The sequence below is a fragment of the Paroedura picta genome, chromosome 6 (genome assembly GCF_049243985.1).
Source record: "Paroedura picta isolate Pp20150507F chromosome 6, Ppicta_v3.0, whole genome shotgun sequence".
NCBI lineage: Eukaryota > Metazoa > Chordata > Lepidosauria > Squamata > Gekkonidae > Paroedura > Paroedura picta.
The window spans coordinates 3,150,481-3,176,761 of NC_135374.1; the positions used below are offsets into that span (position 1 = coordinate 3,150,481).

The following is a 26,281-nucleotide window of genomic DNA, read 5'->3' on the forward strand; positions in this document are numbered from 1 at the left end:
ACAAGGGCTGTGCAAGTTCTCTGGAAAGTTCTTTGAGTATTCTCGGGTGCATTTCATCCAGACCAGGGGATTTGAACTCATTCAGGTTTAAGTGTGAATATTACTGGTTTTCTTTCATTATGCCAATAAAAGTAATGAATGGCACGGTACCCCACTGAGGTCCCTGTCCTGACCCAAATCATCAGGAGTTCCCCAAAACGGATCTACCATCCTGACACACTGATGTCACGTCCCATAGGACTGCCAATGACATCAGCACGTCACTAGGGGTGCTCTGACCACAGAGTTTAGCCCAAGTGCTAGAGTTCCCTTGGCCATGGACTGACATCACTTCCGGTCACACAGGAAGTGATGTCAGTGCGTTGCTGACAATTTTGTAATGTCATCTCTGAGGGGTCAGCTGCCTTGGCGAGTCTCCTCTGGTTGCCATGCTGGCAGCCCTGCTTGGAGCTCTGAGGCCGGGGCTTAGGAAAATGGCCGCCACAGCCAACTGGCCATCCTGCCTGTCTCGCTGTAAAGAGCATAAAGGAAAGCGCTGTGGCCACATCTAAAAGCTAATAGTGGCAAAGTTGTTCTCTTCAAGAGATGTTCAAGTGGTTTGGGGGTTTTTTAAAAATGATTTTTACCTCAGGAATTTGTAGACCATGTCTGTCAGCCACTGAATAAGGGTCACTTATAGGCCTGATCTTTGTTTTCGAACGTGAACTGGCCCGAACCAGCCTGGTTAAGAGCGGCAGCCTCTAATCTGGGAAACCGGGTTCGATTCCCCACTCCACATGCAATCAGCACAGCCCTGATAGAGCTGTTCTCACAGAGCAGTTCTCTCAGAGCTCTCTCAGACTCTCCTACCTCCTAGGGTGTCAGTTGTGGGGAGAAGAAGGGACTCCTATGGGCAGTGAAAAAACAGCTCAGCTTTTCTTAACCATGTTTCTGGTACACATTAGCTTAGCTGGCGCTTCCTTCTGCATTATTTGAAAGGGAAAATAAATTTCTAGCGCTCCTGGAGGAAAACTTTAAACTTGACTGGGCAAAGCTTGCTGAGATCTCCGCATCTGCAGGAAGGCCGCAATTGGAATCCTGGCCATTAATTTTCATTTTTCCTTTCCCATGAACGAAGTTTGAGTCCGGAGGCACCTTTAAGCGCGACCAAATTTAATTCTGAGTATAAGCTTTTTCAGATATCTGAAGTGTGCATGCACGTGAATGTGTATACTCAAAAGTAAACATTGTGGGTCTTAAAGTTTTCACTGTTTTGGGCCCAGGAAAATATCCTCGAGGCATCGAGAATTTGAAAACTCTTCCATTTCTTCTACACTGAAAATTCAAGGCGTTGTTGGGTTTGGGGGGTGTGTAGATCTTGGTATTTTTATCTGAATTTTAGGCAATTGTATATGGTGCCAAAATCTTTTTGCAGGGCCCCTTGATATCTGCTATGGTTGCTTGTATATATACATATTTCTGCTACCCTGTTGGTGACAAACAGCCTAGCTGTGTAAACATGTGCAATCTAAGACATGTTTGTAATACAAATACAGATTTTGAATTCATACTGGTTTAAGAATGGCTGTTTCTTCCCCAAAGAACAAAAAGAAGAAGAATGGACAATATCTACATCTCAATCAGAGAGAATTAGACCAGGAACAATCCCCTTATAACAGGACCAGGAAGAAACATATCCAGATAATAACATTATAATGGGGGGGGGGGGTGTAATCTGAACAATTTGTAACACGAGGAAATAACAGATATATCTCATATGTACAATTCTTAAAAATATAAACAATTATGAAAAAAAAATTAAAAAGTTTTGAACAAAATAAAAAGAATGGGAAATATTAATATGTTGGGGGGGGGCGGGGAGTGGTGGGGAGAGAACAGGCACTTGAAGGACCCAGGATTGGATTAATTACAAGAACCTTCTCTTGTCAAGGGTCTGAAGAACCCCAGCATTTCAAGTGAGAAGGACCAGGCAGGAGGTGATGGGAAAGACCTCCGAGATACTTTGGAAAGCCATGGACAGGGGCTGAGGCTCAGCAGAAGAACTGCTGCTTTGCATGCAGGAGGTCCCAGGTTCAATCCCCAACATCTCCAGTTGAACAGACAGGAGGTGATGAGAAAGACCTCTACTGGAGAGCCATGGACAGGGGCCAAGGCTCAGTAGAAGAACTGCTTTGCATGCAGAAGGTCCCAGGTTCAATCCTCAGCGTCTCCAGTTGAACAGACAGGAGGTGATGAGAAAGACCTCTACCGGAGAGCCATGGACAGGGGCCAAGGCTCAGTAGAAGAACTGCTTTGCATGCAGGAGGTCCCAGGTTCAATCCTCAGCGTCTCCAGTTGAACAGACAGGAGGTGATGAGAAAGACCTCTACCGGAGAGCCATGGACAGGGGCCAAGGCTCAGTAGAAGAACTGCTTTGCATGCAGAAGGTCCCAGGTTCAATCCCCAACATCTCCAGTTGAACAGACAGGAGGTGATGAGAAAGACCTCTACCGGAGAGCCATGGACAGGGGCCAAGGCTCAGTAGAAGAACTGCTTTGCATGCAGGAGGTCCCAGGTTCAATCCTCAGCGTCTCCAGTTGAACAGACAGGAGGTGATGAGAAAGACCTCTACCGGAGAGCCATGGACAGGGGCCAAGGCTCAGTAGAAGAACTGCTTTGCATGCAGAAGGTCCCAGGTTCAATCCCCAACATCTCCAGTTGAACAGACAGGAGGTGATGAGAAATACCTCTACTGGAGAGCCATGGACAGGGGCCAAGGCTCAGTAGAAGAACTGCTTTGCATGCAGAAGGTCCCAGGTTCAATCCCCAACATCTCCAGTTGAACAGACAGGAGGTGATGAGAAAGACCTCTACCGGAGAGCCATGGACAGGGGCCAAGGCTCAGTAGAAGAACTGCTTTGCATGCAGAAGGTCCCAGGTTCAATCCCCAACATCTCCAGTTGAACAGAAAGGAGGTGATGAGAAAGACCTCTACCGGAGAGCCATGGACAGGGGCCAAGGCTCAGTAGAAGAACTGCTTTGCATGCAGGAGGTCCCAGGTTCAATCCCCAACATCTCCAGTTGAACAGAAAGGAGGTGATGAGAAAGACCTCTACCGGAGAGCCATGGACAGGGGCCAAGGCTCAGTAGAAGAACTGCTTTGCATGCAGGAGGTCCCAGGTTCAATCCTCAGCGTCTCCAGTTGAACAGACAGGAGGTGATGAGAAAGACCTCTACCGGAGAGCCATGGACAGGGGCCAAGGCTCAGTAGAAGAACTGCTTTGCATGCAGAAGGTCCCAGGTTCAATCCCCAACATCTCCAGATAGAAAGACTAGGGCAAGAAGTGACGGGAAAGACTTCTGCCTGAGATACAGGAGAGCCATAGAGTGAGACTGTGGCTCCATGGCAGAGCATCTGCCTGGCATGCAGAAGGTCCCAGGTTCAATCCCCAACATCTCCAGTTGAACAGGCAGGAGGTGATGAGAAACACCTCTACCGGAGACTCTGGAGAGCCATGGAGAGGGGCTGTGGCTCAGTGGCAGAGCTTCTTCTTGGCATGCAGAAGGTCCCAGGTTCAATTCCCGGCATCTCCAATTAACAGGTGATGGGAAAGACCTTGACTTGAGCTGCTGGAGATCCACCGCCTGTCTGAGCAGACATCTCTGATCTTGCCGGTCCAAGGACGGGCTCAGTGGAGTAGAAGGCAGCTTCATGTGTGTTTGACTTTCCGTGGGACGTTTTCTTTCTGTCCTTCTCGCCTTGAGCCTTCTTCTAGGTACCGTCATTGTCTGTTGTTCTTCCCCAACTGCCCTGCGGTGGAACCTTCTGGGAGCTCTCAGCCCCTCCCTGCCAGAGACACTGCAACGCTGCCCAGGCGAGGCCTCACACAACAATGGGCTGCCTCGAACCCACATCTCCCCCCAAGTCCTGGCACCGAGATGGAAAGGTCCACCAAAACCCTTCCGGCTGCCCGCTTTCACATCCTCTGTTCGGTGGGTTTGCTGCTGGTAAGTTACGGCCCCCGTAAAAAGTGTCAGGGCCGGATTTAAGGTGGCTCAGACTCCCGTGTCAGGGACCTAGGAAAAAAGCCCGCGGGAAAATCCTTCTTTAAGACAGAACCATGAACCCATTTAGTCCAAAGTCCAGGCAGCACATCATCCTCCAACCATCTTGAGGATGTTGTTGACGTAGCCCTCTGGCAGGCGTTCCGCATGGGAAAGGATAGTTTTCCACCATGTTGGGCTTTTTCTATTGATTGTGGTTTTAATGGGGTTTTAAAGGTAAAGGTATCTCCTGTGCAAGCACCAGGTCATGTCTGACCCTTGGGGTGACGCCCTCTAGCGTTTTCATGGCAGACTCAATACGGGGTGGTTTTGCCAGTGCCTTCCCCAGTCATGATCGTTTACCCCCCAGCAGCAAGCTGGGTACTCATTTTACCCACCTCGGAAGGATGGAAGGCTGAGTCAACCTTGAGCCGGCTGCTGGGATCGAACTCCCAGCCTCATGGGCAGAGCTTCAGACTGCATTTCTGCTGCTTACCTCTCTGCGCCACAAGAGGCTAATTTTTAATTAATTTATTTAAATGGGGTTTTATTGTTTTAATCTTGTAACCCGCCTTGAGCCAGCTTGCCGGGAGTGGCGGGCAATACATGTAATAAGGCAGTACAGTCTTTATTAGGAATAACAGCAGAGCATGTTTATTCAGGAGTTATATAGCAGAGAAACTGGCGATGGCAGGGAGCCATGGGGTAATGGGAGTTACATAGACTCAGGGCTCCACTCATAATTAAATGTGGTAAAGGGAGCATCAGAGGGAACCCCGGAGGCAACAACAGAACACAGCGATCAAATAGCCAAGCAGGGAAGGAAGAGTGAGTAAGACTCGACCTCCCGGGGAAAATGGGAGCTGGCATGACACCCTGGCACTAACTCCACCCTCAGGGAGGGGTGGCTCAGTAGTAGCTCAGCAGCTTGGCCTGCAGAAGGTCCCAGGTTCAATCCCCGGCATCTCCAGCTGAAAGGACCAGGCAGGAGGGGATGGGAGAGACCTTGACCTGAGAGCCAGGCTCAGGGGCAGAGCCTCTGCTTGGCCTGCAGAAGGTCCCAGGTTCAATCCCCGGCATCTCCAGTGAAAAGGACCAGACAGGAGGGGAGGGGAAAGACCTCCGACTGAGACCCTGGAGAGCGACGGAGTGGGGCCAAGGCTCAGTGGCCAAGCATCTGCTTGGCATGCACAAGACCCTGGCATCTCCAGTTAAAAGGTTGTGGGTGATGTGAAAGACTTGGCCTGAGACCGTGGAGAGCAGCTGCCAGTCAGAGTAGGAAATACCTCCCTCGATAGACCAAGGGCCCGATTCAGCAGAAGCAGTCTTCACACGTCATAGTTTCAGAAGGTAGCTCCGTTGGCCTGCAGGAGAACAACTAGATCCGTCTAGTGTGACTTCAGAGACTGACAAGAGGGGGGTGGGTGAAATTTCAAGAGCTCCCTTCATCAGATATGAGGAATGTAGATCCCGAGTCCTTCTACCCCAACTGGAAGCTGGAAGGAGTGTTAATTCGCAGTCTCAGAACAATGGAGCTGAAGAGGGGCACAGGAAGGCTCTCTCCCTACAAATGTTAATTTTCTGCTCTCGGGCCTTTCCCCCCACTCAAATCAGATTATGCCACGTCATCCTTTCATTGACGGTAGTTGTTGTTTTATCGGATTTTAATGGGGTTTAAGATGTTGTAACTCGCCACGAGCCGCAAGGGAGTGGCGGGGAATAAATCGAATAATAATAATAATAATAATAATAATAATAATAATAATAATAATAATAATAATAATAATTGCTGCCACCCCTCCCATGTTCTTGAGGAGCCTGAGGGAAGCCATTTTGAATTCATTTCATCTTAATTTGTAGGTGGTTGCAGACAGCTTAGGTCAGGGGTAGTCAAACTGCGGCCCTCCAGACGTCCATGGACTACAATTCCCATGAGCCCCTGCCAGCAAATGCTGGCAGGGGCTCATGGGAATTGTAGTCCATGGACGTCTGGAGGGCCGCAGTTTGACTACCCCTGCCTTAGGTTGATGAAAATCAGCAAGCCCATGTAAGAGAGCCAGCTTGGTGTCAACATGCCATGCTCCCCCCCAGTTTTCTCTTTCCATTGGCAGAATATTTCAGTCCTCCCAGAAAAGATGGTTGAAGCTCAGGTGGGATCGGGGAAGACCACTCTTTTCCGCCAAGAAGAGCCCGGGGGCGTCACCTACCGAATTCCGGCCCTGCTCTTCCTGCCGGACAAATCCGTCTTCTTGGCCTTTGTGGAGAAGCGCTCCACTCCCAGAGACGAACACGCCAAGTACCTGGTCGTGAGACGGGGAAAGAAGGAAGGCACCTCTGTCCAGGTAACACTGGGGGGCAGGGAGCACTGCGGGGGTGATACAGGAATGGCTGGCTTGCTGATTTTTAGAGATTTCTACTGAATTTAGAAGAAGAGTTGGTCCTTATATGCCGCTTTTCTCTACCCGAAGGAGTCTCAAAGCGGCTTCCAGTGGCCTTCCCTTCCTCTCTCCACAACAGACACCCTGTGAGGGAGGGAGGGGAGGCTGAGAGAGCCCTGAGATTACTGAAGAAGAAGAGTTGAGAGAGGGCTGGGAGAGCCCTGATAGGACTGTTCTGTGAGAACAGCTCTATCAGGACTGTGACTGGCCAAGGTCACCCAGCTGGCTGCATGTGGAGCGGGAAATCAAACCTGGCTCACCAGATTAGAAGCCGCTGCTCTTAACCATGCTGGCTCTGAGTTCAATGACAGCTTTATGGCCAACATGGAGAGAACCATTGTAGTATAATGGTTAAGAGCAGTTAAGATTCCCCACTGCTCCACATACAGCCAGCTAGGTGACCTTGGGCCAGTCACAGTCCTGTTGGAGCAGTTCTCACAGAGCAGTTTCTTTCAGGGGTCTCTCAGCCCCACCTACCTCATAGAGTGTCTGTTCTGGGGGAAGGGAAAGCAATTGTCAGCCCCTCTGAGATTCCTTAGGGTAGTAAAAAGCAGGGTATAAAACCCAACTTTTCTTCGAGTTTTATTCCAGGTATAAGCTGCTGGTCTTATATTTACATTATTTTTACAGAGTGGTGTTCCTAGATATCACATATCTTAGAAGTGTTGCTCCAAAAAGAAATATTATACCAGTATTTGTTGGGGCTGCACCTAACAGTAAGTCACCACTTCTGTTTGAACAGCTTACACAAAAAATATATATTATTTTATATATTAGACTTTTCTTTTTTAATATTTGCTCATTCTAACACGTTCCTATATTTATCTTTCCAGGATTTCCCTTCACCATGCAGCTATACTTTATAATTGGTTTTAGATAAGAGTGCATTATTTAATATTATTGACCACTGAGGAGGACCCAGTAGGGTCGAAATGCGTTTGGTCTATTTGTGTGCAGTTAGATCCGTATCGTTTTTTAAATACGGTTTTTACTTTGTTCTCTGTGTGAGACAGGATGCAGGACTAGATGGACCACTGATCTGACCCAGCAGGGCTCTTCTTATGAAGGCCTTGGCCTCTCTGCCCTGTTGTTGCTGGCCCTCAGAAGAACTGGTTGGTCACCGTGTGAGACGGGAGGCTGGACTGGAGGGACCCTCCCTGGCCTGACCCAGCAGGGCTCTTCTGAGGGTCTTCTCAGGGGAAGGCCTTGGCCTCTCTGCCCTGTGGCTGGCCCTGCAGAGGAACTGGCTGGCCCCTGGGTGAGACGGGAGGCTGGACTGGAGGGACCCAGTAGGGCTCTTCTGAGGGTCTCATCAGGGGAAGTCCTCAGCCTCTCTGCCCTGTTGTTGGCCCTGCAGAGGAACTGGAGACAGGATGCAGGACTGGACCACTGGTCTGACCCAGCAGGGCTCTTCTGATGTTCTGAGCAGGAAGCCATGACAACCTTCCTGAAATAGACAGCATCACTCTGAACGGCGAAACCTATTGGTCAACCCTTTTGACCTTCCCCTCCCTCTCTCTCCAGTGGGGTCCCCAAGAAGACCTCGTGTCTGCCGTGCTTCCCGGCCATCGTGCCATGAACCCTTGCCCGGTGTACGAGAAGGAGAGCGGCAGAGTCTTCCTCTTCTTCATCTGCATCCGGTCCATGACGACGGGATGGGATCAGATAATCACGGGGAGGAACGCCGCCAGGCTGTGCTACATCGTGAGCCAAGATGGCGGCCGCACCTGGAGCCCCTTGACTGATTTGACCGACCAGGTGATCGGAGAGGACCTGAGGACCTGGGGCACCTTTGCCGTGGGGCCCGGCCATGGCTTGCAGACCAGCTCCGGGCGTCTGGTTGTTCCCGCCTACGCCTACTACATCCATCAGCATTACTTCGCAATCCCCGTCTTTTACCAGACCAGGCCTCATTGCTTCGTTTTCTACAGTGACGACGGGGGCCAGAACTGGGACCGGGGCCAGCTCGATGTGAACTTCCAGACGGGAGAGTGTCAGGTGGCCGAGGTGACCCGCCAGGACGACAGCCAAGTGTTATACTGCAACGCCCGCAGTCCCGAAAAGTACAGGGTCGAGGCCTTCAGCACCAACGGCGGGAATCTCTTTCAGGAGTCCTTCCTGTCCAAGCAGTTGCCGGAAACAGGGGGGGGTTGTCAGGGAAGCGTGGTCAGCTTTACTCCATTTTGGAAGGCCTCAGAGATGGGCCAAAGAGCGACGGTGGTCAATTCCACTCCCCCGCTGGACGTCCGTCCCGCGACAGACCTCAACGCCGCCAAGCAGTGGCTCCTTTTCTCCCACCCGACGGGCAGACGCAAGCGGGTCGACTTGGGCATCTTCCTCAACACGTCCCCGCTGGCGAAGGGCGGCTGGAAGACCCCGTGGGTGCTGAACGAGGGGCCCAGCGGGTACTCGGACCTGGCCGTGTGCGAGGAAGGTCCCTCCCCGCTCTTTGGATGCTTGTTTGAGAGAGGAGCGGCCACCGAATACGAGGAGGTCGTCTTCCAGCTCTTCACCGTAGTCGAGATTTTCAACAGCACGATTTTCAACAGCTGACGCGGAGAGGCAGCCGCCATGAACTAGCTGGACCACCTCCGCCTCTGTAGATTCTGAATCAGGAATAAAACCTGAAAGACAGGGTCATCTTTTTAAAAAGAATTCTTTAATTCTGTTGTGTGTAACAATAAAGAGAAGGTCTCGACAATTCAGTACACGGGTGTGGGAGTGAATGAGGAGCAAAGGCGGCACATTTTTTATTTTTATTTTTATTTTTATTCTTATTTTTATTCTTATTCTTATTCTTATTCTTATTCTTATTCTTATTCTTATTCTTATTCTTATTCTTATTCTTATTCTTATTCTTATTCTTATTTTTATTTTTATTTTTATTTTTATTTTTATTTTTATTTTTATTTTTATTTTTAATATTATATTTGTTTCCCGCCACTCCCTTATGGCTCGTGGCGGGTTACAGAGTCCTACTGTAATAGGACACTGTATAGCCCTGCCTCCTGGTTCCGGGAACCAGAGGTTGACTTCCTCTGAACATGGAGGTTCTCCTCAGCCACCAGGGCTAGCAGCCTCTGATAGACCGATCCTCCATGAATATGCCGTCGCTACCTCCTCTGCCAGCGAATTCCACATTTTAGTCACACTCTGTGTAAAAAGGATGTTTGAGAGGTTTGTTGACACCAGTGTATGTAGATATTATTTAATGTTTAGGAGGGAAGGTGTAGCCCAATCTTGTCTGATCTTGGAAGCAAAGCAGGGTCAGAGAGGAGACCACCAAAGAAGCCTCTGCAGAGGAAGGCCACGGCCAACCGCCTTGAAGGCCCCTGGCTGGCGTCACCATCAGTCCTGATGGTGCCTGAGCAGCACTTGAATGTACATCACAGAAGATCTTTGTCCAGCAGGGAAATGACATGCACACCCAGGTCATAAAGCCAGGAGCGTTTTGCCCTTGTCCCTCTCTGCCTTTCGTTAGCCAGGAGATGTGAGGATGGTCTTGGCAGCCCAGCAAGGGACGTGTGGAGGTGCTTTGCCGTTGCCTGCCCCTGCGTCATGCCCCCTGGTGTTCCTCAGGGGAACTGCCACCCACATCCTTAGTGGTCTCCCATCCAAACAATAACCTTAGCTCTGGCAAGGTCAGGGCTTTTGAAGTGTCGTCAGATTTCATTTCTTGCAGAAGGTGAAAAACCCAGGAATCTCTCCTCCCCTGGACAGTGGCCAAAACAGCTGGATTTGGGCTCCAGTTTTAATCTCCGATACAGGCCAAAAAGGTCACAGGAGAACTGCCATAGTGACTATCTGCTGCTCAGTCATTATTGGCCCCGCTGGAGGACCTCCTGATGGCCCCTGGGATTTCCTCCCTGAGTGACACAGCTCGGCTCTTCTGGATGGGCCATGGGCCTGATCCAACAGGGCTTCTCTTGTGATCTTATCAAGAGAGGAGAGAGGGCACAAGGGCAAGGGGATGGATGTTTTCCCCCAGGAAGTCCCCCAGGTTAGAATTCCTGCCTCTGTCCTAGGCGGGAGAGCCAAAAGGACATGCAAAGTAGATTCAGTTATTTTATCTAAACATTTCTATGCTGCCTTTTCTACCCAGTTCCGGATCCGCGTGGCAGCAAATATTAAATTGTTCCAAATATTTTAAAGCATTTAAAATACCTTCTGTCTGTCTGTCTCCACTGCTGGGTCAGACCAGGGAGGGTCCCTCCAGTCCAGCCTCCCGTCTCACCCAGGGGCCAGCCAGTTCCTCTGCAGGGCCAGCCACAGGGCAGAGGGGCCGAGGCCTTCCCCTGATAAGACCCTCAGAAGAGCCCTGCTGGGTCAGGCCAGGGAGGGTCCCTCCAGTCCAGCCTCCCGTCTCACCCAGGGGCCAGCCAGTCCCTCTGCAGGGCCAGCCACAGGGCAGAGAGGCCGAGGCCTTATCCTGAGAAGACCCTCAGAAGAGCCCTGCAGGGTCAGGCCAGGGAGGGTCCATCCAGTCCAGCCTCCCATCTCACACAGGGGCCAGCCAGTTCCTCTGCAGGGCCAGCCACAGGGCAGAGAGGCCGAGGCCTTCCCCTGAGAAGACCCTCAGAAGAGCCCTGCTGGGTCAGGCCAGGGAGGGTCCCTCCAGTCCAGCCTCCCGTCTCACCCAGGGGCCAGCCAGTTCCTCTGCAGGGCCAGCCACAGGGCAGAGAGGCCAAGGCCTTCCCCTGAGAAGACCCTCAGAAGAGCCCTGCTGGGTCAGACCAGGGAGGGTCCCTCCAGTCCAGCCTCCCGTCTCACCCAGGGGCCAGCCAGTTCCTCTGCAGGGCCATCCACAGGGCAGAGAGGCCGAGGCCTTCCCCTGAGAAGACCCTCAGAAGAGCCCTGCTGGGTCAGACCATGGAAGGTCCATCCAGTCCAGCCTCCCGTCTCACTCAGGGGCCAGCCAGTTCCTCTGCAGGGCCAGCCACAGGGCAGAGAGGCCGAGGCCTTCCCCTGAGAAGACCCTCAGAAGAGCCCTGCTGGGTCAGACCAGGGAGGGTCCCTCCAGTCCAGCCTCCCGTCTCACCCAGGGGCCAGCCAGTTCCTCTGCAGGGCCATCCACAGGGCAGAGAGGCCGAGGCCTTCCCCTGAGAAGACCCTCAGAAGAGCCCTGCTGGGTCAGACCATGGAAGGTCCATCCAGTCCAGCCTCCCGTCTCACTCAGGGGCCAGCCAGTTCCTCTGCAGGGCCAGCCACAGGGCAGAGAGGCCGAGGCCTTCCCCTGAGAAGACCCTCAGAAGAGCCCTGCTGGGTCAGACCATGGAAGGTCCATCCAGTCCAGCCTCCCGTCTCACCCAGGGGCCAGCCAATTCCTCTGCAGGGCCAGCCACAGGGCAGAGAGGCCGAGGCCTTCCCCTGAGAAGACCCTCAGAAGAGCCCTGCTGGGTCAGGCCAGGGAGGGTCCCTCCAGTCCAGCCTCCCGTCTCACCCAGGGGCCAGCCAGTTCCTCTGCAGGGCCAGCCACAGGGCAGAGAGGCCGAGCCTTCCCCTGAGAAGACCCTCAGAAGAGCCCTGCTGGGTCAGGCCAGGGAGGGTCCCTCCAGTCCAGCCTCCTGTCCCACTGGGGCCAGCCAGTTCTGCAGGGCCAGCCACAGGGCAGAGAGGCCGAGGCCTTCCCCTGAGAAGACCCTCAGAAGAGCCCTGCTGGGTCAGGCCAGGGAGGGTCCCTCCAGTCCAGCCTCCCGTCTCACCCAGGGGCCAGCCAGTTCCTCTGCAGGGCCAGCCAGAGGGCAGGGAGGCCGAGCCTTCCCCTGAGAAGACCCTCAGAAGAGCCCTGCTGGGTCCAACCAGGGAGGGTCCCTCCAGTCCAGCCTCCCGTCTCACCCAGGGGCCAGCCAGTTCCTCTGCAGGGCCAGCCACAGGGCAGAGAGGCCGAGGCCGTCCCCTGAGAAGACCCTCAGAAGAGCCCTGCTCGGTCAGGCCAGGGAGGGTCCCTCCAGTCCAGCCTCCCGTCTCACCCAGGGGCCAGCCAGTTCCTCTGCAGGGCCAGCCACAGGGCAGACAGGCCGAGGCCTTCCCCTGAGAAGACCCTCAGAAGAGCCCTGCTGGGTTAGGCCAGGGAGGGTCCCTCCAGTCCAGCCTCCCCTCTCACCCAGGGGCCAGCCAGTTCCTCTGTAGGGCCAGCCACAGGGCAGAGAGGCCGAGGCCTTCCCCTGAGAAGACCCTCAGAAGAGCCCTGCTGGGTCAGGCCAGGGAGGGTCCCTCCAGTCCAGCCTCCCCTCTCACCCAGGGCCAGCCAGTTCCTCTGCAGGGCCAGCCACAGGGCAGAGAGGCCGAGGCCTTCGTCTGAGAAGACCCTCAGAAGAGCCCTGCTGGGTCAGGCCAGGGAGGGTCCCTCCAGTCCAGCCTCCCGTCTCACCCAGGGGCCAGCCAGTTCCTCTGCAGGGCCAGCCACAGGGCAGGGAGGCCGAGGCCTTCCCCTGAGAAGACCCTCAGAAGAGCCCTGCTGGGTCAGGCCAGGGAGGGTCCCTCCAGTCCAGCCTCCCGTCTCACCCAGGGGCCAGCCAGTCCCTCTGCAGGGCCAGCCACAGGGCAGAGAGGCCGAGGCCTTCCCCTGAGAAGACCCTCAAAAGAGCCCTGCTGGGTCAGGCCAGGGAGGGTCCCTCCAGTCCAGCCTCCCGTCTCACCCAGGGGCCAGCCAGTCCCTCTGCAGGGCCAGCCACAGGGCAGAGAGGCCGAGGCCTTCCCCTGAGAAGACCCTCAGAAGAGCCCTGCTGGGTCAGGCCAGGGAGGGTCCCTGCAGCCCAGCCTCCCGTCTCACCCAGGGGCCAGCCAGTTCCTCTGCAGGGCCAGCCACAGGGCAGAGAGGCCGAGGCCTTCCCCTGAGAAGACCCTCAGAAGAGCCCTGCTGGGTCAGGCCAGGGAGGGTCCCTCCAGTCCAGCCTCCCGTCTCACCCAGGGGCCAGCCAGTTCCTCTGCAGGGCCAGCCACAGGGCAGAGAGGCTGAGGCTTTCCCCTGAGAAGACCCTCAGAAGAGCCCTGCTGGGTCAGGCCAGGGAGGGTCCCTCCAGTCCAGCCTCCTGTCCCACTGGGGCCAGCCAGTTCCTCTGCAGGGCCAGCCACAGGGCAGAGAGGCCGAGGCCTTCCCCTGAGAAGACCCTCAGAAGAGCCCTGCTGGGTCAGGCCAGGGAGGGTCCCTCCAGTCCAGCCTCCCGTCTCCCCCAGGGGCCAGCCAGTTCCTCTGCAGGGCCAGCCACAGGGCAGAGAGGCCGAGGCCTTCCCCTGAGAAGACCCTCAGAAGAGCCCTGCCAGGGAGGGTCCCTCCAGTCCAGCCTCCCGTCTCACCCAGGGGCCAGCCAGTTCCTCTGCAGGGCCAGCCACAGGGCAGAGAGGCCGAAGCCTTCCCCTGAGAAGACCCTCAGAAGAGCCCTGCCAGGGAGGGTCCCTCCAGTCCAGCCTCCCGTCTCCCCCAGGGGCCAGCCAGTTCCTCTGCAGGGCCAGCCACAGGGCAGAGAGGCCGAGGCCTTCCCCTGAGAAGACCCTCAGAAGAGCCCTGCCAGGGAGGGTCCCTCCAGTCCAGCCTCCCGTCTCCCCCAGGGGCCAGCCAGTTCCTCTGCAGGGCCAGCAACAGGGCAGGGAGGCCGAGGCCTTCCCCTGAGAAGACCCTCAGAAGAGCCCTGCTGGGTCAGGTCAGGGAGGGTCCCTCCAGTCCAGCCTCCCGTCTCCCCCAGGGGCCAGCCAGTTCCTCTGCAGGGCCAGCCACAGGGCAGAGAGGCCGAGGCCTTCCCCTGAGAAGACCCTCAGAAGAGCCCTGCTGGGTCAGGCCAGGGAGGGTCCCTCCAGTCCAGCCTCCCGTCTCCCCCAGGGGCCAGCCAGTTCCTCTGCAGGGCCAGCCACAGGGCAGAGAGGCCGAGGCCTTCCCCTGAGAAGACCCTCAGAAGAGCCCTGCTGGGTCAGACCAGGGAGGTTCCGTCTTGTCCAGCCTGCTGTTTCCCATTAGGGAAACCCAGCCAGGGCTGTGAAGAAGCCCCAGGTGTTCACAAAACTTTGGTTGTGAAAATTTGGGCTAGGTGGACCCATGGTCTCGTGATATTAAGGTGCCTCTGACTCTACAAGAATTCCCTGGGTGGTGCCTTCCTGTCTGGCTGCAGGGTTTTTACAACCTTGTCCTGCTAGATTTTTTGGAATGGGGTGATGTTAGGGATGTTTCCTCATCCTCTCCTCCACATTTATGGGTTTTGCCTTCCCACTTCCTGAACTCCCAATACAGAATCAGCGGCAAGAAGATGTATCAAAATCAGGAAAAACAAGAAGCCAGATCGTCCAGGTTCTGGTAGAAGGAAGCAAGACTGAAGAAAAGGTAAGTCCTAAGGTACCGATTCAAGTGGGCAGCCGTGTTGGGCTGAAGTGGCACAACAAAAGGTGCTACTGGCCTCTATTTCTGTTGTCCTAAGGTGCAGGGGTGGGTTAGGGTCATAAATGAAGCTCTGTTTCTCGATAATGACTAGGCTGGTCCTCCTGATGTCTCCTCTCTTCCCCACAGAACATTTGCACATGACCAGAAACGATGGCAGAAGCTCAGGTGGGCAAAGGAAAGGTTACTCTCTTCTCCCAAAAAGCATCCGGGGGAGTCACCTACCGAATTCCAGCCCTGCTGCTCCTCCCGGAGGAATCCGTCTTGCTGGCCTTTGCAGAAGAGCGCTCCTCTCCCAGAGACGAACATGCCAGGCACCTGGTGATGAGACGGGGGCGGAAGGAAGGGATGTCCGTCCAGGTAACCCTCTCCTTTTGTGTTGTAAGCAAGGTGATAGCATGGCACAGCTGTTTTTGTTTTTAGAAATGCATACCAGGATAGTAGGGGGAGTCCCCAAAATCTTTGAGCCTATAGGCATTTTTGATATCTTGACCTGGGGCAGTGGGCGGAGCCACAAAATGGCTGCTGCAGAGCCAGGGACAAAATGGCTGCCGCCACTTACCTTCAATGATGCAGTGAAGATACCTGTACTGGCCAGGCCAATGTTTTTAAAAATCTGGACAACTAATGAAGAAGTCTCACCTGGCCTCACTAAATTTCTGGGACACCTGGTGGGCAGCATGATGCTCACAGCTCCATGATGGGACAACCTGATATAACGCATCTCTGCTGCAGTGTTTGAGATAAAGCCCCAAGGGGGGGGGGAATAAATATTGCCAACAAAGACAACATCTACATGTTGTTAAAAGCAGGACTATTAAAAACACTTCATAGCAATGTAATAATCATAGAGAGGTGGGAGAGCAACCCCCTTCCCCCACCCAAGATTCATGAATGTCCCAGCTGTTGCATCTGCACTTAATCGCTCTGCCTTTCAGAACCTCAGAAGAGCCCTGCTGGGTCAGGCCAGGGAGGGTCCATCCTGTCTCACCCAGGGGCCAGCCAGTTCTTCTGGAGGGACAGCAACAGGGCAGAGAGGCCGAGGCCTTCCCCTGAGAAGACCCTCAGAAGAGCCCTGCTGGGTCGGACCAGGGAGGGTCCCTCCAGTCCAGCCTCCCGTCTCACCCAGGGGCCAGCCAGTTCCTCTGCAGGGCCAGCCACAGGGCAGAGAGGCCGAGGCCTTCCCCTGAGAAGACCCTCAGAAGAGCCCTGCTGGGTAGGCCAGGGAGGGTCCCTCCAGTCCCGCCTCCTGTCTCACCCAGGGGCCAGCCAGTTCCTCTGCAGGGCCAGCCACAGGGCAGAGAGGCCGAGGCCTTCCCCTGAGAAGACCCTCAGAAGAGCCCTGCTTGGTCAAGCCAGGGAGGGTCCCTCCTGCCTCCCGTCTCACCCAGGGACCAGCCAGTTCTTCTGCAGGGCCAGCCACAGGGCAGAGAGGCCGAGACCTTCCCCTGAGAAGTCCCTCAGAAGAGCCCTGCTGGGTCAGGCCAGGGAGGGTCCCTCCAGTCCAGCCTCCCGTCTCACCCAGGGGCCAGCCAGTTCCCCTGCAGGGCCAGCCACAGGGCAGAGAGGCCGAGGCCTTCCCCTGAGAAGACCCTCAGAAGAGCCCTGCTGGGTCAGGCCAGGGAGGGTCCCTCCAGTCCAGCCTCCCGTCTCACCCAGGGGCCAGCCAGTTCCCCTGCAGGGCCAGCCACAGGGCAGAGAGGCCGAGGCCTTCCCCTGAGAAGACCCTCAGAAGAGCCCTGCTGGGTCAGGCCAGGGAGGGTCCCTCCAGTCCAGCCTCCCGTCTCACCCAGGGGCCAGCCAGTTCCTCTGCAGGGCCAGCCACAGGGCAGAGAGGCCGAGGCCTTCCCCTGAGAAGACCCTCAGAAGAGCCCTGCTGGGTCAGGCCAGGGAGGGTCCCTCCAGTCCAGCCTCCCATCTCAGCCAGGGGCCAGCCAGTTCCTCTGCAGGGCCAGCCACAGGGCACAGGCCGAGGCCTTCCCCTGAGAAGACCCTCAGAAGAGCCCTGCTGGGTCAGACCAGGGAGGGTCCCTCCAGTCCAGCCTCCCGTCTCACCCAGGGGCCAGCCAGTTCCTCTGCAGGGCCAGCCACAGGGCAGAGAGGCCGAGGCCTTACCCTGATAAGGACCTCAGAAGAGCCCTGCTGGGTCAGACCAGGCAGGGTCCCTCCAGTCCAGCCTCCCGTCTCACCCAGGGGTCAGCCAGTTCCTCTGCAGGGCCAGCCACAGGGCAGAGAGGCCGAGGCCTTCCCCTGAGAAGACCCTCAGAAGAGCCCTGCTGGGTCAGGCCAGGGAGGGTCCCTCCAGTCCCGCCTCCCCTCTCACCCAGGGGCCAGCCAGTTCCTCTGCAGGGCCAGCCACAGGCCAGAGCGGCCGAGGCCTTCCCCTGAGAAGACCCTCAGAAGAGCCCTGCTGGGTCAAGCCAGGGAGGGTCCCTCCAGCCTCCCGTCTCACCCAGGGACCAGCCAGTTCTTCTGCAGGGCCAGCCACAGGGCAGAGAGGCCGAGACCTTCCCCTGAGAAGTCCCTCAGAAGAGCCCTGCTGGGTCAGACCAGGGAGGGTCCCTCCAGTCCAGCCTCCCGTCTCACCCAGGGGCCAGCCAGTTCCTCTGCAGGGCCAGCCACAGGGCAGAGAGGCCGAGGCCTTCCCCTGAGAAGACCCTCAGAAGAGCCCTGCTGGGTCAGACCAGGGAGGGTCCCTCCAGTCCAGCCTCCCGTCTCACCCAGGGGCCAGCCAGTTCCTCTGCAGGGCCAGCCACAGGGCAGAGAGGCCGAGGCCTTCCCCTGAGAAGACCCTCAGAAGAGCCCTGCTGGGTCAGGCCAGGGAGGGTCCCTCCAGTCCAGCCTCCCGTCTCACCCAGGGGCCAGCCAGTTCCCCTGCAGGGCCAGCCACAGGGCAGAGAGGCCGAGGCCTTCCCCTGGGAAGACCCTCGGAAGAGCCCTGCTGGGTCAGGCCAGGGAGGGTCCCTCCAGTCCAGCCTCCCGTCTCACCCAGGGGCCAGCCAGTTCCTCTGCAGGGCCAGCCACAGGGCAGAGAGGCCGAGGCCTTCCCCTGAGAAGACCCTCAGAAGAGCCCTGCTGGGTCAGGTCAGGGAGGGTCCCTCCAGTCCAGCCTCCCGTCTCACCCAGGGGCCAGACAGTTCCTCTGCAGGGCCAGCCACAGGGCAGAGAGGCCGAGGCCTTCCCCTGAGAAGACCCTCAGAAGAGCCCTGCTGGGTCAGGCCAGGGAGGGTCCCTCCAGTCCAGCCTCCCGTCTCACCCAGGGGCCAGACAGTTCCTCTGCAGGGCCAGCCACAGGGCAGAGAGGTCGAGACCTTCCCCTGAGAAGACCCTCAGAAGAGCCCTGCTGGGTCAGGCCAGGGAGGGTCCCTCCAGCCCAGCCTCCCGTCTCACCCAGGGGCCAGCCAGTTCCTCTGCAGGGCCAGCCACAGGGCAGAAAGGCCGAGGCCTTCTCCTGAGAAGACCCTCAGAAGAGCCCTGCTGGGTCAGGCCAGGGAGGGTCCCTCCAGTCCAGCCTCCCGTCTCACCCAGGGGCCAGCCAGTTCCTCTGCAGGGCCAGCCACAGGGCAGAGAGGCCGAGGCCTTCCCCTGAGAAGACCCTCAGAACAGCCCTGCTGGGTCAGGCCAGGGAGGGTCCCTCCAGTCCAGCCTCCCATCTCACCCAGGGGCCAGCCAGTTCCTCTGCAGGGCCAGCCACCGGGCAGAGAAGCCGAGGCCTTCCCCTGAGAAGACCCTCAGGAGAGCCCTGCTGGGTCAGGCCAGGGAGGGTCCCTCCAGTCCAGCCTCCCGTCTCACGCAGGGGCCAGCCAGTTCCTCTGCAGGGCCAGCCACAGGGCAGAGAGGCCGAAGCCTTCCCCTGAGAAGACCCTCAGAAGAGCCCTGCTGGGTCAGGCCAGGGAGGGTCCCTCCAGTCCAGCCTCCCGTCTCACCCAGGGGCCAGCCAGTTCCTCTGCAGGGCCAGCCACAGGGCAGGGAGGCCGAGGCCTTCCCCTGAGAAGACCCTCAGAAGAGCCCTGCTGGGTCAGGCCAGGGAGGGTCCCTCCAGTCCAGCCTCCCGTCTCACCCAGGGGCCAGCCAGTTCCTCTGCAGGGCCAGCCACAGGGCAGAGAGGCCGAGGCCTTCCCCTGAGAAGACCGTCAGAAGAGCCCTGCTGGGTCAGACCAGGGAGGGTCCCTCCAGTCCAGCCTCCCGTCTCACCCAGGGGCCAGCCAGTTCCTCTGCAGGGCCAGCCACAGGGCAGAGAGGCCGAGGCCTTCCCCTGAGAAGACCCTCAGAAGAGCCCTGCTGGGTCAGACCAGGGAGGGTCCGTCTTGTCCAGCCTGCTGTTTCCCATTAGGGAAACCCAGCCAGGGCTGTGAAGAAGCCCCAGGTGTTCACAAAACTTTGGTTGTGAAAATTTGGGCTAGGTGGACCCATGGTCTCGTGATATTAAGGTGCCTCTGACTCTACAAGAATTCCCTGGGTGGTGCCTTCCTGTCTGGCTGCAGGGTTTTTACAACCTTGTCCTGCTAGATTTTTTGGAATGGGGTGATGTTAGGGATGTTTCCTCATCCTCTCCTCCACATTTATGGGTTTTGCCTTCCCACTTCCTGAACTACCAATACAGAAGCAGCGGCAAGAAGATGTATCAAAATCAGGAAAAACAAGAAGCCAGATCGTCCAGGTTCTGGTAGAAGGAAGCAAGACTGAAGAAAAGGTAAGTCCTAAGGTACCGATTCAAGTGGGCAGCCGTGTTGGGCTGAAGTGGCACAACAAAAGGTGCTACTGGTCTCTATTTCTGTTGTCCTAAGGTGCAGGGGTGGGTTAGGGTCATAAATGAAGCTCTGTTTCTCGATAATGACTAGGCTGGTCCTCCTGATGTCTCCTCTCTTCCCCACAGAACATTTGCACATGACCAGAAACGATGGCAGAAGCTCAGGTGGGCAAAGGAAAGGTTACTCTCTTCTCCCAAAAAGCATCCGGGGGAGTCACCTACCGAATTCCAGCCCTGCTGCTCCTCCCGGAGGAATCCGTCTTGCTGGCCTTTGCAGAAGAGCGCTCCTCTCCCAGAGACGAACATGCCAGGCACCTGGTGATGAGACGGGGGCGGAAGGAAGGGATGTCCGTCCAGGTAACCCTCTCCTTTTGTGTTGTAAGCAAGGTGATAGCATGGCACAGCTGTTTTTGTTTTTAGAAATGCATACCAGGATAGTAGGGGGAGTCCCCAAAATCTTTGTGCCTATAGGCATTTTTGATATCTTGACCTGGGGTGGTGGGCGGAGCCACAAAATGTCTGCTGCAGAGCCAGGGACAAAATGGCTGCCGCCACTTACCTTCAATCATGCAGTGAAGATACCTGTACTGGCCAGGCCAATGTTTTTAAAAATCTGGACAACTAATGAAGAAATCTCACCTGGCCTAACTAAATTTCTGGGACACCTGGTGGGCAGCATGATGCTCACAGCTCCATGTTGGAGCAACCTGATATAACGCATCTCTGCTGCAGTGTTTGAGATAAAGCCCCAAGGGGGGGGGAATAAATATTGCAAACAAAGACAACATCTACATGTTGTTAAAAGCAGGACTATTAAAAACACTTCATAGCAATGTAATAATCATAGAGAGGTGGGAGAGCAACCCCCTTCCCCCACCCAAGATTCATGAATGTCCCAGCTGTTGCATCTGCACATAGTGGCTCTGCCTTTCAGAACCTCAGAAGAGCCCTGCTGGGTCAGGCCAGGGAGGGTCCATCCTGTCTCACCCAGGGGCCAGCCAGTTCTTCTGGAGGGACAGCAACAGGGCAGAGAGGCCGAGGCCTTCCCCTGAGAAGACCCTCAGAAGAGCCCTGCTGGGTCCGACCAGGGAGGGTCCCTCCAGTCCAGCCTCCCGTCTCACCCAGGGGCCAGCCAGTTCCTCTGCAGGGCCAGCCACAGGGCAGGGAGGCTGAGGCCTTCCCCTGAGAAGACCCTCAGAAGAGCCCTGCTGGGTCAGGCCAGGGAGGGTCCCTCCAGTCCAGCCTCCCGTCTCACCCAGGGGCCAGCCAGTTCCTCTGCAGGGCCAGCCACAGGGCAGGGAGGCTGAGGCCTTCCCCTGAGAAGACCCTCAGAAGAGCCCTGCTGGGTCAGGCCAGGGTGGGTCCCTCCAGTCCAGCCTCCCGTCTCACCCAGGGGCCAGCCAGTTCCTCTGCAGGGCCAGCCACAGGGCAGGGAGGCTGAGGCCTTCCCCTGAGAAGACCCTCAGAAGAGCTCTGCTGGGTCAGACCAGGGAGGGTCCCTCCAGTCCAGCCTCCTGTCTCACCCAAGGGCCAGCCAGTTCCTCTGCAGGGCCAGCCACAGGGCAGAGAGGCCGAGGCCTTCCCCTGAGAAGACCCTCAGAAGAGCCCTGCTGGGTCAGACCAGGGAGGGTCCCTCCAGTCCAGCCTCCCGTCTCACCCAGGGGCCAGCCAGTTCCTCTGCAGGGCCAGCCACAGGGCAGAGGGGCCGAGGCCTTCCCCTGAGAAGGCCCTCAGAAGAGCCCTACTGGGTCAGACCAGGGAGGGTCCCTCCAGTCCAGCCTCCCGTCTCACCCAGGGGCCAGCCAGTTCCTCTGCAGGGCCAGCCACAGGGCAGGGAGGCCGAGGCCTTCCCCTGAGAAGACCCTCAGAAGAGCCCTGCTGAGTAGGCCAGGGAGGGTCCCTCCAGTCCAGCCTCCCGTCTCACCCAGGGGCCAGCCAGTTCCTCTGCAGTGCCAGCCACAGGGCAGAGAGGCCGAGGCCTTCCCCTGAGAAGACCCTCAGAAGAGCCCTGCTGGGTCAGGCCAGGGAGGGTCCCTCCAGTCCAGCCTCCCGTCTCACCCAGGGGCCAGCCAGTTCCTCTGCAGGGCCAGCCACAGGGCAGAGAGGCCGAGGCCTTCCCCTGAGAAGACCCTCAGAAGAGCCCTGCTGGGTCCGACCAGGGAGGGTCCCTCCAGTCCAGCCTCCCATCTCACCCAGGGGCCAGCCACTTCCTCTGCAGGGCCAGCCACAGGGCAGAGAGGCCGAGGCCTTCCCCTGAGAAGACCCTCAGAAGAGCCCTGCTGGGTCAGGCCAGGGAGGGTCCCTCCAGTCCAGCCTCCCGTCTCACCCAGGGGCCAGCCAGTTCCTCTGCAGGGCCAGCCACAGGGCAGAGAGGCTGAGGCCTTCCCCTGAGAAGACCCCCAGAAGAGCCCTGCTGGGTCAGGCCAGGTAGGGTCCCTCCAGTCCAGCCTCCCGTCTCACCCAGGGGCCAGCCACTTCCTCTGCAGGGCCAGCCACAGGGCAGAGAGGCCGAGGCCTTCCCCTGAGAAGACCCTCAGAAGAGCCCTGCTGGGTCCGACCAGGGAGGGTCCCTCCAGTCCAGCCTCCCGTCTCACCCAGGGGCCAGCCAGTTCCTCTGCAGGGCCAGCCACAGGGCAGAGAGGCCGAGGCCTTCCCCTGAGAAGACCCTCAGAAGAGCCCTGCTGGGTCAGACCAGGGAGGGTCCCTCCAGTCCAGCCTCCCGTCTCACCCAGGGGCCAGCCAGTTCCTCTGCAGGGCCAGCCACAGGGCAGAGAGGCCGAGGCCTTCCCCTGAGAAGACCCTCAGAAGAGCCCTGCTGGGTCAGACCAGGGAGGGTCCCTCCAGTCCAGCCTCCCGTCTCACCCAGGGGCCAGCCAGTTCCTCTGCAGGGCCAGCCACAGGGCAGAGAGGCCGAGGCCTTCCCCTGAGAAGACCCTCAGAAGAGCTCTGCTGGGTCAGACCAGGGAGGGTCCCTCCAGTCCAGCCTCCCGTCTCACCCAGGGGCCAGCCAGTTCCTCTGCAGGGCCAGCCACAGGGCAGGGAGGCTGAGGCCTTCCCCTCAGAAGAGCCCTGCTGGGTCAGGCCAGGGAGGGTCCCTCCAGTCCAGCCTCCCGTCTCACCCAGGGGCCAGCCAGTTCCTCTGCAGGGCCAGCCACAGGGCAGGGAGGCTGAGGCCTTCCCCTGAGAAGACCCTCAGAAGAGCTCTGCTGGGTCAGACCAGGGAGGGTCCCTCCAGTCCAGCCTCCCGTCTCCCCCAGGGGCCAGCCAGTTCCTCTGCAGGGCCAGCCACAGGGCAGAGAGGCCGAGGCCTTCCCCTGAGAAGACCCTCAGAAGAGCCCTGCTGGGTCAGGCCAGGGAGGGTCCCTCCAGTCCAGCCTCCCGTCTCCCCCAGGGGCCAGCCAGTTCCTCTGCAGGGCCAGCCACAGGGCAGAGAGGCCGAGGCCTTCCCCTGAGAAGACCCCCAGAAGAGCTCTGCTGGGTCAGGCCAGGTAGGGTCCCTCCAGTCCAGCCTCCTGTCTCACACTGTGTCTAACCCATTCCTGGATCACCAACAGGGTATAGAGGCTGAGGCCTTCCACCGGTATGAATGTCTCAATGTCAGTAGCAATGTGATTATATGATGCTTGCTAGAAGTCACATCCTCACATTGCCTGCCATGCTGGCCAGGGCTTCTTTATCCACCTGCCCCCTGCTGGTTCCTGGGCAACAGTTGGCAACTCTACCAACAACTGACTGGCAGCCAATGGAGTGACTGCAGAATGAGAGTAATACGCATGGTCTGCCAAGTTCCTGATCATAACCTGTCAATCCTTCCCTCCATCTTTCTCCAGTGGGGCCCTCAAGAGTCTCTGATGACTGCCAGTTTGCCCGGCTACCGCCCCATGAACCCTTGCCCGGTGTTCGAGAAGAAACATGGCCAAGTCTTCCTGTTCTTTATCTGTGTCCAGTCAGATGTCACCGAATGGCACCAGCTCAAGTCGGGGAGGAACGCCGCCAGGCTGTGCTACATCTCTAGCCATGATGGCGGCCACCGCTGGAGCCATTTGACTGATTTGACCAACCAGGTGATCGGAAAGGACTTGAGGAACTGGGCCACCTTTGCCGTCGGGCCCGGCCATGGCTTGCAGATGAGTTCTGGGCGGTTGGTGATTCCCGCCTACGCATATTCGGTCCACCGGAACTGGTTCACCCGCTCAGTGACTAGCACAAGTCCACACTCCGTTATTTTCTACAGTGATGACCGCGGGCAGAGCTGGGCACGGGGCCCACTCCTGAAGAGCTTGAAGACCATAGAGTGCCAGGTTGCTGAGGTGACCCGCCAAGACAATGGCTGTGTATTATACTGCAATGCCCGCAGTCCGGAGCAGTACAGAGTTGAAGCCTTCATTACAGGCTCCAGAGGCTGTTTCGAGGACGCCAACCCGTGCAAGGATTTGCCGGAGACAGGAAATGGCTGCCAGGGCAGCGTGGTGAGCTTCACCCCAGTGCAGAATACCACGGAGCTAGGCCTAAGAAAGAACCCAGCTGCATCGACTCACTTTCTGGGCCACTCAAATGCTCCCAAGACCAGTAGGTCCTGGATGGTTTTCTCCCACCCCACGGATAGGCGGAGGCGAGCCAACCTGGGTGTCTACCTCAACACCTCTCCGCTGGTGAAGGGCAACTGGAAGGCCCACTGGGTGCTGAACGAGGGGCCCAGTGGCTATTCGGACCTGGCCGTGTGCGAGGAAGGCCAGGCAGTGCTCTTGGGTTGCTTGTTCGAATGTGGAGTGCACCATGAATATGAAGAGATTGCCTTCCAGCTCTTCACCGACAGGGATCTCCTGAGGAACTTGAGGGAAGGCCCGTCTTGAGGCAGTGTTCCCTCAGAGATGTACAACTTAAGTCTTGGGATATTTAGCACACACACACCCTGAAACTAAAAATGAGACCCTTTTTGTTTTCCTGCCAGCCTTCACTCAGTCATCGGCTTGGATCTCTGAGGTGAGGTCTTCACAAAATGGCTGCCGCTCAGCCAACAGGCCTTCCTGTATGGAGCACGAAAGAAGTTGCTTCCCGCCAAATCTTTAAGCTGATGACGATAAAGATGTTTCCTGCGACTCAAGGATCCCATAATAGACCTGGCCTGAAGCCTGAACCGAATTTCTGGCACTTTCTTTCTTCGGTATTTTCAAGAGCTTGCTAAATCTTGAGGATGGAAAATGCAAAGTTGGCTGGAACAAGGCAAAGGAGGACACAGGCCTTCTTCTTTCCTTGTTCTGTGGGTTTTTACTTTTTATCCTTCTCCTTACACCTTACGTATTTCCTGCAGCGTTTCATTGGTCCCTGAATGCTTTAAAGAATTTAAATAATTTTTCCTCAGCCACAGTTCTTCTTACACAGCTCAGAGCGGCTTATAGCATAATACATACAATGCTTTAAAAACAAAAAACACAACATTTGAAATCACAATTTAGAACAGCTGAAGTTTATTTTATTTATTGTGTTAATAAACACAGGGCAAGGAATATAATGCATATAAAACACTAATAAAATAATCATTTTAAACTTTCTGCATACAGTTGGTTCAGAGTGCCTCTAATTTCCCAGTGGGGGAGGTATCAATGTCAATATTTATTTTAAAATTTATATGCCACTCTTCCACAAGGGCTCAAAGTGGCTTACAGTATATCATATGCTGAAACAATAATTAAAACATTTTGTTGTTGTTGTTGTTGTTGTTGTTGTTGTTGTTGTTGTTGTTGTTAGGTGCGAAGTCGTGTCCGACCGATCGCGACCCCATGGACAATGATCCTCCAGGCCTTCCTGCCTTCTACCATTCCCCGGAGTCCATTTCAGTTCCCACCGACTGCTTCAGTGACTCCATCCAGCCACCTCATTCTCTGTCGTCCCCTTCTTCTTTTGCCCTCGATCGCTCCCAGCATTAGGCTCTTCTCCAGGGAGTCCTTCCTTCTCAGGAGGTGGCCAAAGTATTTGAGTTTCATCTTCAGGATCTGGCCTTCTAAGGAGCAGGCAGGGCTGATCTCCTCTAGGACTGACCGGTTTGTTCGCCTTGCAGTCCAAGGGACTCGCAAGAGTCTTCTCCAGCACCAGAGTTCAAAAGCCTCAATTCTTTGATGCTCGGCCTTCCTTATGGTCCAACTTTCAAATTTTAGACATTTTTAAACAATCAACTTTACATTAAAAGACGGAGGGAATCGTAACATGCTTCCTTCCTTCTTTCCTTCCTTCCTTAATCAATCAATCAATCAATCAATCAATCAATCAATCAATCAATCAATCAAGAAAATTTTAGGGCACTTCTCTTCTACAATTGTCTTGGGGCAGCTAACACCACTTAAAGTTGTATACAATTTTAAAAATTCTATAAAACCTGTATGAATTATTTGTTTGTTTATTAGATTTGTATACCGCCCTCCCAGATGGCTCAGGGCGGTTTACATACATACATAATTACTTAAACATTCCTAAATAGGTAAGACACAACCGCTCTATCATAAAATTCCCCATAAACCTGGGTTCAAGTGGGTTATCATTGCTTTAGGATGCTTTGAACTGATCCTGCGTTCATTCTATGATTCTATGATTTTATGTTTCTTTAGGATGCTTTGGGCTGATCCTGCGTTGAGCAGGGGGTTGGACTAGATGGCCTGTATGGCCCCTTCCAACTCTAGGATTCTATTATTCTAGTTCGGCAGTGGAATA

General features: G+C 56.2%; 2 protein-coding genes across 4 annotated transcripts in view; both read left to right on the top strand.

Annotated features, from left to right (window-relative positions):
* The window catches only part of LOC143839330 (sialidase-3-like), a 28,387-nt gene extending 8,878 nt beyond the window's left edge, over positions 1–19,509 (top strand). Inside the window, exons 1-5 of one of the 3 annotated variants that reach the window (XM_077341185.1) lie at positions 1,874–2,063; positions 3,274–3,987; positions 6,135–6,365; positions 7,986–9,097; positions 19,430–19,509. In XM_077341185.1, the coding sequence (XP_077197300.1) occupies positions 3,919–3,987; positions 6,135–6,365; positions 7,986–9,014 (1,329 nt within the window). In that variant the 5' untranslated portion in view covers positions 1,874–2,063; positions 3,274–3,918 and the 3' untranslated portion in view covers positions 9,015–9,097; positions 19,430–19,509. Of the gene's footprint in view, positions 1–1,873; positions 2,064–3,098; positions 3,988–6,114; positions 6,366–7,985; positions 9,098–14,682; positions 14,773–19,429 lie in introns of those variants that run through there. The other 2 variants (XM_077341184.1, XM_077341183.1) reach the window with 2 other exon arrangements.
* Positions 19,366–24,943, top strand: LOC143839331 (sialidase-3-like). Its single transcript, XM_077341187.1, has 3 exons — positions 19,366–19,519; positions 19,703–19,933; positions 23,407–24,943. Exons 2-3 carry the CDS (start codon positions 19,727–19,729, stop codon positions 24,427–24,429), a joined length of 1,230 nt encoding a protein of 409 aa, XP_077197302.1. The 5' UTR covers positions 19,366–19,519; positions 19,703–19,726; the 3' UTR covers positions 24,430–24,943.
* The last annotated feature ends 1,338 nt before the right edge of the window (positions 24,944–26,281 follow it).